Genomic DNA, 13,555 nt, shown 5'->3' with positions numbered 1-13,555 from the left:
CCTTAGGGCAGCTCCAAGTCCTCCAGGCAGGGAAGGACCCCCCACACACACACTCCCCCAGACAACAGTCCCTCTCTCCAGGATACAGGAGAGAAGATCCAAACTAGGGCTTCCTCTTTGGACAATCTGGGGAGACACTGGGTCCTTTCTTTAGAATATCCCCTTTCTTTTGAATTCTAGACATGGTGAGGACATGAGTTTCTCTTGGTTGGGGGGGGGGTGCGTGTCCCACCCTCCTTTCCTTGGTGATATTTAATGGGCACCTACTTGGTGCCAGGCATTGTTCTAGGTGCTGAAACTAGAATAGTGAGCACAGTAGGCAAAGGCCCTGCCTCTTGGAGTTTCTCTTTCACAGAAGGAGACGGATGAAACAAATAAATTAGTAAAAGTAACAGAATGTTAGGAGGTGGCCCGTGCTTTTAGGGGTCAGGGTGTACGATGCGGGCGGCAGGAGTGCTGGGTCAGCCTCACTGAGGGGGCCACACTGAGCAGATGTGAAGAAGGTGAGGAAGGAGCCAGAGCAAAGCCCTGAGGAAGATGGAGTCAGGGGTGCAATGCGGGTCAAGGTCCTCAAGGTCAGAGGTCAGGTCACGCAGGCCCTGGGGCCACTGGAAGGACCCTGAGCTGGGAGAGGATCAGGGCTTTGGGCGGAGGAGGACACGGGCCTGGTGTGGTTCTGAGGCCGCTCCGGGCCGGGCGAGGGGACGTGGAGCGGGAAGGTTCTGTGGGGGGTGGACAGGGCAGCGGAGACAGGAGAAGTGGTTGGATGCAGGGTCTGGTTAGAAGGACTTCCTGTTGGACGGGTGGGACTGTGACAGACAGAGCTGCCAAAATGGACACGGGGAAAGCGTACGTGTTTCCTGTAGCCGCCGAAACAAATACCACAGACTGGGAGGCATCAAACAACACAACCCTATTCCCTCCCAGTTCTGGAGCCAGACATCTGAAGCTGAGGTGCTGTGAGCCGAAGTGTCCTTCCAACATTTATCTGTGAAGCCCTCACCCCCAGCTCCTCAGAACACGGAGACGGGGCCTCTAACGCAGCGACTCGGTCAAAACCAGGCCTTTGGGGTGGTCCTAACCCGATCTGACTGGGGGCCTTATGAGAAGAAGAGATTAGAACCCAGACACACAGAGGGGCGACCATGAGAGGACACGGGGAAAAGGCGGCCTTCTATCAGCCAAGGAGAGATGCCTCAGAGGAACCCACTCTGCTGGCACCTTGATCTTGGATTTCGGCCTCCAGAACTAAATAGATTTCTGTTAAGTCACCCAGTCTGTGTCCGTTGTGGCAGCCTGATCCGACTAACACCAGAGGCACACCTCGGAGAGTGTGTGGGTCTAGCTCCAGAACACCACAATAAAGCCAGCCGTCATCTTTCTGCTGGCGAAGGGTCTTGCCTTCCATTTGTAAAAACCACGCCATTTGTGAAGCTCAGTAAAGCGCCGTGTGCCTGTACACGAGTCTGCCTCCTGCCTCTCCCAGCTTCTGGGGGCTGACAGCTGACCACCAAGTGTGGGTCAGGGGAAGGGTGCATGTGCCAAGAATGCTGAGGTCCCAGGAAGTTCTCTCAATGGCTTTGCTCACTCAAAGTGGGGTTTCCCAGAGTGGTACAGCAGGGGGCAGGGGAGGGTCCATTCCCACCCGCGCCCAGCTTGGGGGATACCCGCTAGGTGCTGGCGGGAGAGCAGAGGCAATGAAGACAAAAGAGAAAGTTAGGGAGGGTGTGGGCCCACCCAGAGGTTTTCCAGTCGGTGTGGTCCTGGGTCCAGCAGCGTCAGCAGGAATCACGTTAGAAATGCAGCATCGCAAGCCTCACTCCCCCGCCCCCACATCCGTCCCGAATGAGAACATGTCATTGAACAAGCCCTCCCGTGACTGTCATGTACCTCCAAGTTCAAGAAGCCTGCAGGAGACGGGGGTTCTCACACTTGATGCCCTGGAACCCCGAGGGCTGTGGAAACACAGGTGGCTGCCCCTCCCAGGTGCTGAACCAGGTGTGGGCAGGGCCCAAGGATGTGCATTTTCAACAAGGGCCCAGGCGTGGCACATTCCCACTCGGATCTGGACCTGCCCGGAGCACCAGACTCGGCTGCACATTGGTCACCCGAGGGCGCCTGGACCCACCTCCGAGAGGCCCTCATCAGACCGTCATCATGATGGGGCCCGAGCAGCAGTTTGAGAATCACTGGCCCGGTCCCGAGGCCCCAGACGGCAGCTCCTTCCAGACCACTTCACCAGAGAACACGCCAGGGACATCCCGCCGCGGCCAAGGACCACTCCCACGTCACGCGTGGGAAAGAAAGCGCTCGGCCTCCCAGCACATGGGTGGTTATACTCACAGCACACGAGCTTTATTCAGCAACAATGGCAGTGTTTCATGAGGATGAGCTGCACGACTGTGTTTTCTGTGCAAAGTCTGAGAGCAAACAATTACAGCAACAGAGCCCGGCCCCCACGCCCTGCCCTCCCCCCGCCAAACAGGCCCAGGTTGCTCCTGGCACCCCTGCACGGTGGGCTGGGGCCTCGTGACTCTCCTCTGCACCCATCACCTGCTCCCTCCCTCTTCTCTGCCGGCCCCAGCCACCGGGCTGCAGGGGAGAGGCCGGGGCTTGGTGTCCAGTCCTGCCTTTTCCTTCTCAAGGCCCCTCTGGGGGCATCTGGGCGGCAACACCGCCTTCCCCTCCAGGGATCCCAAGTCCCCACCCACTCGACTTCTCTTTTGTTTCAAGGCCTTTTCCTCAATGGGCGTTAACAGGATCTCAGCAAAAGAAAGTGCTTTTCTGAAGCACTTCCCACTCACCCAGTATTAGCCCTGCCCCTTCCCAGCCCTCGGTAAGCAGGCAGGGGACGCGGCATCCTTCGAATGGGACCAGGTAGCTGCAGAAACCACTCACAAAGGGACGGACCAGGCCCAGGAGCTATTGGGGCCAAGTGGAGGTCAGATTTCATCTTGGTTCTAATTCAGGGTACATCCCAGCAACTGATTGAATACGAAGATCACCTGAGATATGTGTGACCTGTGTGTGTGTGTGTGTGCGCGCGTGTGTGTGTGTGTGCGCACACGCACGTGCTTGTCTCTATGCATGACCTTTTGTGATGTATTCCTAATCGTTTGTGACCTTTCTCCTAGGTCTCTGACCCAGACAGGGGTGCTTGGGGGAGGAAAGCTCAAACCACACGTGGCCAGCAGACATGCCAACATGGGAGGATCAGGTAGGGACAGCCAAGCACACCTGGAGAGAGGAGGTACCCAGCCTTTTCAAAGGTGAGGGGGTGGGGCTGACTTGAGAGGGGCTTACAGCGGTGGCTGGGTTGACAGATGGGCAGATGGCTGGGGGATGGTGACTGAGGGGGCTTGTGGCAGCAGCTGGACTGTACAGATGGACAGCTGGCCAGGGCAGATGGCTCCGCACACATGAACCCCTCCTGCTGGGTGGCATGCACCACCTGCCGAAAGCGTGGAGTTGGCAGTTAGTTAAAGCGGAGGCTGGGTGGGGAGTGCTCACACCGTGTAAGTTTTGACAGGCTTATAGAGGGGTGGCAGCAGCCCGTGGTTCTCACGGACGACCTCCAGGTACTCAGACGGGGTCTCCAGCAGGAAGGGCACGCAGCACATCTGGCAGCACTTGGCCTCAGTGGGTGGCTCTGGGTTCTTGTCAGACATGGGGGGAAAGTCAAAATCAGCCACCTATGATGAACAAAACCCCATGGGTCAATCACCCACCCACCAGGAGCCCCATTAGGTGGCCTTACGAGCTCAGCTGCCTACTGGCAGCATGCACAAAAACCTTTCTGGCACCGCACAGCATGCCACTGTGTCCTGGGCTTTTCTGCTTCCTGGGGTTCCCTCTTTCAGTGTCCCTCTCCCTTACTAGCTCCTGGGCACAGCTGCCAGGCAAGAGCTAAGTCAGATGGGAAGAAGCCAAATCAACAATTTTGCCTGGTCTGTGGATGCCTCATGGGCACATCTCTCCCAGCCCCAGGACACTGGATCCAGACCCTTCTAAGCCCTCTGGCCTTGCCCTCATGTCTCTCCATACAACCTCTCCATCATCATCCTCTCAGGGCCTAGAGGTCCAACCTCCCACCCTCCTTAGCACCCACCTCCACCATGTCCTTCTGCTGAGTAGTATTCCTCAGGATCATGTACATGATAAAGGCCAGCATCATGGTGATAATTGTGGCACAGGGGAAAGCAAAGACAGCTGGCTGGATTCCTGGGAGTGAGAAAGGGTGAAGTCATGGACCCAGGTAGTCAGTGTTGAATGCTAACTCTCAGGAGGCCGCAGCAGGAGAGAAAAATTAACCCCACCGGAGCCTTTTTCTTATGTACATGCATCCCAACTAGGCAACTTCAAAAGGAAAATCCAGGATTTCACAAAAACCAAGTTGCATGTGGCAACAGTGTCGTGACAGAGGTCACGTGCTAGGGAGATGGGGATAAACGGGAGATGGGGATTATGGTGGCGCATTTCATGTGGGCGTGTTCATGTTGGGGGCATGTGTGGCATTGGTAGCGTGGAAGGGACATTGGTGACAATGGTGGTGGCAGCTAGAGAGCTGAGACGCTGGGGCGCCATGGCAGTGGTGGCCTTGGTCCAAGTGGCATGGGCCTGGCAGGAGGGGTGTTAATGGCAGTGCTGAAGGGAGCAGCAATTACAGAGCTGTTCGCTGGTTCTGGGCATTGCTGGGAGGTGTCGGCAGTGCATGTGGTAGCGGTGCTGGTCAGCTGGGCTGGTGGTGCGGAGCTGGCTGTTGTTACTGCTGGTGGTGATGTCAAGGGTGGCGTTGTCCCACAAGGGTGGACGGAGCTGCAGAGGTCAGCAGCCAACGCCCGGCCCTCCAAGGGCTCTCCTGGGGAAGACCGGCCCCCCACCCCCACGGGGACAGGTCAGAGGGAAGCACCATCTAGAATGGACGGTGCTAGAGCTGGCTGTTGGTGGCGCTGGTACAGTTTGGTGGGAGGGGGTACGGGCAGTCGTCAATGGTATTGGTTGATCAGTAGGGTTATTGGTGATTCTAGTGTTGGAGGGACTGGCTGCTGATGGCATGAGCAGCATGGGCTGGTGGCAGGGGTGGCTGGGTCTTGCTGCCTGTGTGGCTCTGAAGCAGAAGGGAGGTGTCACTTACTGGAGGGCCACACCTGGACCCTGTGGTACTGATGTGTCTTGCTGATGACATTCTCGGCCCGGATGCTGAAGCAGTAGTCCCCAGGGTCCATGATGATGGTGGTCACGTTGTAAACTGTGCTGGCCACGGACACCGGGCGACACTCGTGTTCCTCCAGCGGGAGGCACTCGGACTTGATGCGCCAGCACATGGTCAGAGGGGGGCTGCAGGGAAATGTGGGCCGCGTTTCAGAAAAGGCTCAGCAAAGAGTGTGGGCACAGACCAAGGCCAAGAAAGGCCAGGCGGCCATGAACTCCATGTCCTTTCCAGACAGAACCCCCAGCGGTCCTGGCCTCACACCTTCCAGACTGGGGAGCAGCAGTGGATAGAGGTGGGGACCCCCAGGGGATTCCAGGCCGTGAGGCAAGCAGCCTGCGCGGACTGCTGGCGGAGGCCGAATGAACGCCCCAGTGATGCGCGGGCGCGCTGGGCAAGCCTCCTGGAGGAGATGGCACTGAGGAGGATCTGAAAGGGTAAGTAGGCCTGTGATTGGCTTAAAGGGGACAAGGGCATTTCATGCCATTTGCCTGCGCAGCACAGGCTCCGAGCTGGGAAACGCAGGTCTAAGGAACGCCCAGTGAGAATTCCCATCTCACACAACCCCAGGCTCGTGTACAACACACACACGAGCATCAGGCTGCCAAGCCCCTGGCTTCCCAGCCCGTTCTCCAGGTTCAAGCCCCACAGCCCCCTGAAGGCCTCACAAGCCCCCTCCAGCCCCACGGCGTGTCCCCCTCCTTCGCTCATTCTCCCTCCAGCCCTGCCTCCCCCTGACCTGTCCCATGGGGGAGGGAAGTGGTCTTCCCCAGGAGAGCCCTGGCTGCTGCCCTCTGCAGCTCTGTCCACCCTGTGGGCAAACACCCCGGCCTCTCCCTGTCTTGTGGCTTACTACACTCTCAGCTTAATGCTTTCTTGCCAAGAGCTGGGACCCATCCTACCCAGGAAGACTTGCTTTCCGGGGGCTGGAGTCACATACGGAGGGCCTTTCATGAAGGGGTCCCTCATCGGCCTTTGCCCTGATGCCCACACTGCAGACAGCCCGAAAGGCCAGTGCCCTCTCCCCTGCACCCTGAGAATGGAGCTGTGCCCACAGCTCTCCCATGGCACAGCCAAGGGGCTGGGTGGCCCTGGCCCTCCAAGAGCCCCCAGACATGGGGCCCCTCAGGATATGGAGCAGGCTCAGGACATCTGTGGGAGAGAGCGGCAGGGCCACAGGTCACACAGTGCACTCTGGGGTTCACTCACCTCCCCAGGAAGTTCAAGGTCACTGTCATCTCCTGGAAGGCCTGAATTTCAGTGGGCCCCATGACCTGGATGCCTCGAAGGGTTTCTGAAAGGCAGAGGGCCCCGTTAAACCTGGTGGCTAAGGACAGATGTCTCGGGGCTCCCGGGCCCGGGCTGTGTGAGCGCCCCTCTTGCCAAAGCCGGGGAGAGCGCGTTTCGGTGTTTCCTCCCCATGCGCTAGACTGAGGCAGTCCAGTGCGCCTCGTGCCCTTGACCAGAGGCCGATGAGGCTGGGGAACAAGAAGCACTGAACCTGCACCACCCCCCCCACACACACACACCTCCCGGACTCACCCTGCAGCTTCAGCGAGCCCGAGAAGTGCCCCGTCTTCTGCACGATGCCCTTCCCGGCAGCCTGTTCCCACTCCGCCACCACTTTGAGCTTCACGGTGAAGGTCCCCATGATCGAACGGTTATAATAGACAGTAGAGTCTTCCGTCACCATCTGGGTGCTGTCAGGTGACAGGGAGGAGAGAGATGACAGAAGTGACCCACGTGACTTCTTAGAGGCAGGGTGGCTGTACAGTGACAGGCCTCACGAGCCAACCTGTCACCACGGCAGCCGCCTCCAAACCTCAGCATTGCTCACGGACAGGTGTTTGTTAGGCTGAGGCCATCAGACCTCAGAGCGCGCATGCTGCTTTCCAGGTTCATCGAAGGCTCAGGAGCCCTCCCCACCCACCCTCCAGGCCCCATGGGACTCACAGGCTCAGGGGTTCGGGGGACTCAAGTGGGCGAGGGGTCTCCCCTGAGCACCAGGCTTGCATGAACTTGGGGTGCCTATGGGCTGCCGGGCTCACTCCCCAACCTGCCCCCTGGAGCTGGCTTGTTGGGAGAGGAGGAGTATGGAGAAATGAAGCCGGAACAGGTCCCCCCAAAGTCAAATGGAGGAAAGTCCTGCCGACCTTGGCTTTCCTCAAAGAACTGTTTGGGGCGCCAGTGACCTCCTCTACTAGGTTGCCAGCACCTCGAGGCCGGTCCCAGGAGACTCACCAAGGTCCCCACGCACCCCAAGCTTGTCAGCGAGCGGGTGCTCAGGGCAAGTTTGGAGTGTGAGAGAGTGAGTGCGTGAAGGTGGGACAGTCCAGGGCCCCCTGCGTGGGACAGTGGGGCCACCACCAGGGGCCAAGGCTTTGGGGCACCCAGGGGACAAGGACATACCCGTCTCCGAAGTCCCAGCTGTAGAGAAAGGAGGCGGTCTTGAAGAAGTTGCTTGGGTCGTGGAGGAGGAAGGAAGTTTTAAGGAGTGTCTTGGTGAAATAGGTGCTGGGCCAGGGCAGGGACGCGTTCTGCGTGATGACGAGCTTCCCCACGATGTTCTCTGGGGGAGAGAGAGACCAAGGGAGGGTGGGCCCACGGAGGTGTCAGGAGGGCGGAGCCAGGAGTGACCTCAGGGGCCTGCAGGCAGAGCAGTCACCCCCCTACCTGACCTTCCAGCTGTCAGAGCTGGGGGGTGTCGAGAGGGGACCCTGCCGGTCACTGCACACAGAGGCGCACGTCCCCCGAGTCATGGCGCCTGCTGTGTAGACGGCGTTGAAGACCCACAGCAGGTGGGACGTGCATAGCTTCCGCCTGCACCCCTTTCAACAGGGCCCTGAACTTTCTGGCCCAAAAGATGCCCAGAATCAGAAGGAAATGCACAGGCTTCGAGAGTGACTTCTGGGACATGCTTCACGGTATTAGAGGAGCCTTAAAGAATGAGCAGCTCTACTGATCGCATCCCTACACCCAATGTGCTGGGCTGGGTGGGACCTCCATTCTGTGTCCTTCTCTAAAAAAAAAACAAAAATTGAAGAGCTGATTTTTTTCCCAAGCACAAAAGCAAAGAGTAAAGTGTGCTCATGGTGCTTATTTGGAAAATGCTGAAAAGTAGAATGAAAAGAAAATTCTTATCACTCTCACACAACCATTGTTGGCGTTTTTGAAGAATTGCGACATATTTGTGTGTGCGTGTGTATATCCGTATTAAACACAGTAGATCAAACTGGTTATGTTTTGCTTTTTTAAAACATATTTTTATTGATTTCAGGAGGAAAGGAGAGGGAGAGAGGGAGAGAAATATCAATGATGAGAAAGAATCATTGATCAGCTGCCTCCTGCCCTCCCTCTACTGGAGATCAAACTCACAACCCCAACATGTGCCCTGACGGAAAACTGAACCATGACCTCCTGGTTCCTAGGTCGACCATTGAGCCACACCATCTGGGCTGTGTTGCTTTTTAAAATTTTATAAGGCCCTAGATGGTGTGGCTCAGTGGATAGAGCGCCGGCCTGGGGACTGAAGGGTCCCAGGTTTGATTCCGGTCAAGGGCATACGACCAGGTTGCTGGCTCGGTCCCCAATGGGGGTGTTGCTGCAGGCAGCCGATCAATGATTCTCTCTCATCATTGATGTTTCTATCTCTCCCTCTCCCTTCCTCTCTGAAATCAATAAAAATATATTTTAAAATAAATAAATAAAAATTTACAAGCATGAGTGTTCTCCCAGGACATTACGAACTCAATATAAAGGTCATTATTATTCATTACTCAAAATATGTCAATATACTTAACCATTCCCCTCATGGTTGCATACTTAGCTTGCTTATATCTTCTACTATTGTGAACACCACTGCAATGAACACCTCTGTGCATAAAGCATCACACAAATGGAGGGTTACTTCCTGACGATAAGTTATTTAAGAGATTGTGAATTCCAAGAGAGCGGGGACCTTTTGGAAGGCGGGAAGGCGGTGGGGGAGAAGGAGAGAATGAAAATGAACAGTAATGTTTCTATGTTGACCCGCTGCTCTCCAAGGGGTTGTATTCATTTATACCCCCAGGAGCAACAGGTGTTTTTTTTTGTTTGTTTTTTTTTTTAATTTTATTCTTTTTTTTTTTTAAATATATTTTATTGATTTTTCACAGAGAGGAAGGGAGAGAGATAGAAAGTTAGAAACATCGATGAGAGAGAAACATCGATCAGCTGCCTCCTGCACATCTCCCACTGGGGATGTGCCCGCAACCCAGGTACATGCCCTTGACCGGAATCGAACCTGGGACCTTTCAGTCCGCAGGCCAACGCTCTATCCACTGAGCCAAACCGGTTTCGGCAACAGGTGTTTTTAAGTGCCCGTTTCAGCACAGCCCTGCCAGCAGTGGGTACTACCATTTTCTGACCCTTCGTTTTTGTTTTGTTTTTAACATGTTTTTATTGATTTCAAAGAGCGAGGGGGAGAGAGAGAAACATCAATGATGAGAGAGAATCATTGACTGGCTGCCTCCTACACTGGGGATGGAGCCCACAACCCGGGCATGTGCCCTGACTGGCATGGAACCATGACCTCCTGGTTCGTAGGTCGACACTCAACCACTGAGCCACGTGGGCCAGGCTGATGCTTCGTTAACTCAGCTGACCACGGAGGAGTCAGGGGGCTAGTGTGCATTTCTGTCATTGCCAGCCAGGCCGGATGTTTCCCTGCACCCAGAGTCTGAAGGCCAATTAGCAAACAGGAAAGGTCCCCACCTGTGATGGAGAGGACGAGGCGGCTCCTCGCCACCGGCTGGCACATCTGGCAGTCGGCGGAGGTGACCCACACGGAGATGGGGAAGTCCCCAGGCACGTTGCCCACGGCGCGGATGGTGGATCTGAACGCCTCCTCCGTCTTCCCCTTGAGCAGCAGCGGGCTGTGGACCCAGTGGAAGCGGTAGGAGTGCGGGTCGGTGGGCAGAGCCAGGGTGCCGTTGTCGCTGGCCACTAGGCTCGCCGTGATGTTCACCTCTGCCCCCGTGGTGGCAGGGCTATCGGTGACGAGGTGAAGTTCATACAGGCCTAGGAGCCCAGAAACAAAAACTGCGTTTCAGGAGGGGACATGGCAAGCAACAACACTGCCACCCTCTGGGCTGGGTGCCTTCTATTATTCTACTTGACCGGTGGGGAAACTGAGGCCCAGGCCGCTCACCTGACTCGCCCAAGAGCTCATTGTCAAGCTGGGATTCCAACCCGGGCCTGACTGACTCCAAATCACGTGGTCTTTCCAGTGTCCCAGACGTACTAGTATCTCACAGAGCCTGTGCGTGGCCTGGGCCTGACCCTCCTGGACTTGCATCTCAGCTATGAGAAGAGACTGCCTGCCCATGTCGCAGGAGGAACCCCGGCAGCCGCTGCTGAGAAGTGCCCATCGCTGTCCACTCCTTTGGACTCGCACATGTCCAATGAAATGCCCCTCGTCCATGGCCCGGGGGGGGGGGCGGGGGGAGGTTCCAGATGCTGTGGCAGAAGCTGCCCCAAGAAGATACGGGGTGTATTTTACAATGAGGGACCCTGAGCCCCCTGGGATCACACCACTCCCTGTGCTCAGGGAGCAGAACAGCAGAACAGGCTGAGTTCCAGTCCCTCTCCCTCTGGCTGGGAGGCGGCTGGACTGCGCAAAAAGAGGTGCTCAGATAAGAAACGATCCCCCCCCTTCATCCTCATGCTGCTGCCCACCCCCAGGCAGGAGTGTGGGCCAGAGCAAGGCTGGCAGGCGGCAGGGACGTTTGGCTGGCTGCAAACGTTAAGGGCCATCCAGCATCTGCAGGGACAGGCACATGTCACAGCGCATGTCAGCACCAAGGCGCAGATCCGTTGCCATGGAAATGGAATCAGGAGGGCAGACTCAGCTGGGAGGAAGGATGGGGCTGTGCCTACAGCAAAATTGTGGCAGACCCTGGAACAGCTCCTGGGAGACCCCTACCTGTGTAGACACAAAAAGCCTCCGAGGGCATTTTTTCTTAAGCATTTTGTTGTTGCTGTTCATCCTCACCAGAGGATATTTTTCATTTATTTTTTTTTAGAGAGAGTGGAAGGAAAGGGGAGAGTCAAAGAGAAAGAAACATCCTGTGAGAGAGACACATCCATTGGTTGCCTCCTGCACACACACAGGCCAGGGATGGAGCCTGCCATGGCGATAGGTCCTTGACCCTTCCGTCTGAGGGCCGACATTAAGCATTTAAAGCAGAAGTTTCACAGTTCCTGGGCGATGCTGCCCTCTTCCTGGGGGCTCTGGGGAGTCTCCAGGACATTCAGGCTGAAATGGACCATGAAGGCTTGGCTGAAGGAACCAGGCTCAGGTCCCGGTACCCTACCCATCAAAATCTCTTTGCAAGTTTGAGAGTCCGCGTGACAGAGCAGCCAAGGCCTGGCTAAAAGGGCGCCAGAGGTGTCCCTAGAGACCTCAAGCTGAAAGGGCCAAAGCAGAAGGCCAAGTGGTAACTCCACAAAGCAACACCCACCAGCAAGCCCCGGGAGCAACACGTTTTCTCTGACAACACAGTGTGTGGAGCCCTGAACATTCTAGAATATGGCTACATCAGCCTTTCACCGTGCACATGTAGACAGCCCCAAACACTTCTGGGCACCTCTGAAGTCTGGAGAACACAGTGACGTCCAGGGCACAGACTTCTGACTTCAACCCCTGGTGTAGGACCAACACCATGCGACTGACCCAGACCCCAGGAGGGTGGAATGGGTGTCCGAGCCTCTATTTTTCCCCTGTGGGTTCTCCCAACCCCATTCCCAGCTATTTTGACCATATCATGGGTACAATAGGCCAGCCTGGGAACCACACATGACTTCCAAATAATTAATTCACTTTTTTTTGTGTGATTTGGGCCACATTGATCATTTCTGGACCATAAACCTAATGGAGACGAGATCCCATTTCTATCTGAATCTCTGGGGGGAGGCAGGTGATCCTGACCAAGCACAGAATTCCCTTGTTTCATCCCTGAGATGCAAGTTCTTATTTTACTTTATGGCTTTCATTGCACGGAATTGCCTTCCTCTCTCCCATTCTTTTAAATTGTGTGTGGGGCTGCGGTGGGGGTGGGGGGTGGGGGAAGTGAATGAAAATGTTAGGTAATATTTAACATCCCCTCCCAAAACCGTCCCAACTGTTCCCAACAACTCTCTAATCTGGACAATCCTTTTTTGTCGCAAAAATGAGTTCGAAAATTTGGTGCTGACTTGGGGGGGGGGGGTCTGTTGTAGATGGTAGAGGAGCGACCAGGGACGTGGGGTGGGACCCGCGGAACCTACCCGGGGTCCATTTTGGAAATATTCCCAGAGAGGAAATGGAGGCTGGGCTTTTAAATCGCATCCCTCCCCGCAAACCAACACAAATCGGGTGAAAGGCTCTCCAGATAAGGAGACGTTTCACAGCAAAAACTGCGGCACCGCGGGCAGCCTGGCTGCGTTCCCTGGGGGGCTGTGACGTGATGGCGAACCCCGCACATAGCCCGTCTCCCCGCACCATCCCCCCACCTCCATCGGCTACTAGGTCCGCAAGCATCGGGCTGGATTCGCGGGTTACCGCGCACTGTTCTGAGGGCAGCGCAGGGCCCATCCATGGGTGGCAGCACAAAGTGAGGGGCGCGGGGAGCCCCCTCAAGTGGCGAGGCGACTTTTGGGGACAACGGTGAAGGAAGGGAGAGAGTAGAGGGACTCACGGTGGGTGGAGGGGAGGTGGTGCACGCAGGGCGCACGGCGCCAGCTCCGCAGCCCAGGCTCCCGGCAAGGCCCTGGGCGCGCGGCGGCTCGGGGAGGGCGGGTGCCGGCCCGCGCAGCGCCTTACCTGCGGCCACCACAGCTGGGGCCAAGTGCAGGAGACAGGCGAGCCGGAGGATGTGGCTGACGCGCAGCCAGAGGGTCGGGGCCATGGCGGCTCCAGGAGCAGCAAGAGCTGGAGAGGATGCGACTCGACTTCGCGACGGCGGCCTCTCCACCGAGCGCAAGGCGCGCGCAGTGCGGGGAGGTGCGGGCGCGGCGCTCGCTCGTCCTCGCTGGGGACACAGTGTGGCTGCGCGCCGCCGCCTCCCACAGCCAGCCGCACCGACCCCAGCCCACGTCAGCTGCTCAGGGCCCCCTCCCGCATCCCCCCTCCCCTTGTCGCACTCTCCTCTCCCCACGATCCTCCCCACCGCTCCCCAGTCCGCGCGCCTCGGGTCTGCGCCACCTCCCCTCCCGGGTCTGCGCGTGCCCGCTCTGACTCAGCGTCCCCGGGGACGCACGCACCGCTGCAGAGCCCGGATCAGGCCGCTTTGGGTTCTTCTCCGGGTGCCTGCTCCGCTTGTGACGCAC

At 57.0% G+C, this 13,555-nt stretch overlaps 1 protein-coding gene across 2 annotated transcripts; it reads right to left on the bottom strand.

The window, feature by feature from the left end:
- Nucleotides 1-2,330: 2,330 nt before the first annotated feature.
- TMEM130 (transmembrane protein 130) lies at nt 2,331-13,369 on the bottom strand. Of its 2 annotated transcripts, none has more exons than XM_059699244.1 (8): nt 13,050-13,369; nt 9,962-10,267; nt 7,619-7,778; nt 6,752-6,909; nt 6,419-6,503; nt 5,135-5,337; nt 4,109-4,221; nt 2,331-3,692 (listed from the first exon to the last, which is right to left on the bottom strand). In XM_059699244.1, the coding sequence occupies exons 1-8, from the start codon at nt 13,132-13,134 to the stop codon at nt 3,507-3,509; spliced, it is 1,296 nt and encodes a 431-aa protein (XP_059555227.1). In that variant the 5' UTR covers nt 13,135-13,369; the 3' UTR covers nt 2,331-3,506. The 2 variants fall into 2 exon arrangements, with proteins under 2 accessions (XP_059555227.1, XP_059555228.1); XM_059699245.1 differs by having other exon boundaries at nt 2,331-3,656; nt 13,050-13,367.
- Nucleotides 13,370-13,555: the final 186 nt, after the last annotated feature.

The sequence above is a fragment of the Myotis daubentonii genome, chromosome 5 (genome assembly GCF_963259705.1).
Source record: "Myotis daubentonii chromosome 5, mMyoDau2.1, whole genome shotgun sequence".
NCBI lineage: Eukaryota > Metazoa > Chordata > Mammalia > Chiroptera > Vespertilionidae > Myotis > Myotis daubentonii.
The sequence above is the reverse complement of the archived record's forward strand: the minus strand, read 5'-3'. Positions and strand labels throughout refer to the sequence as shown.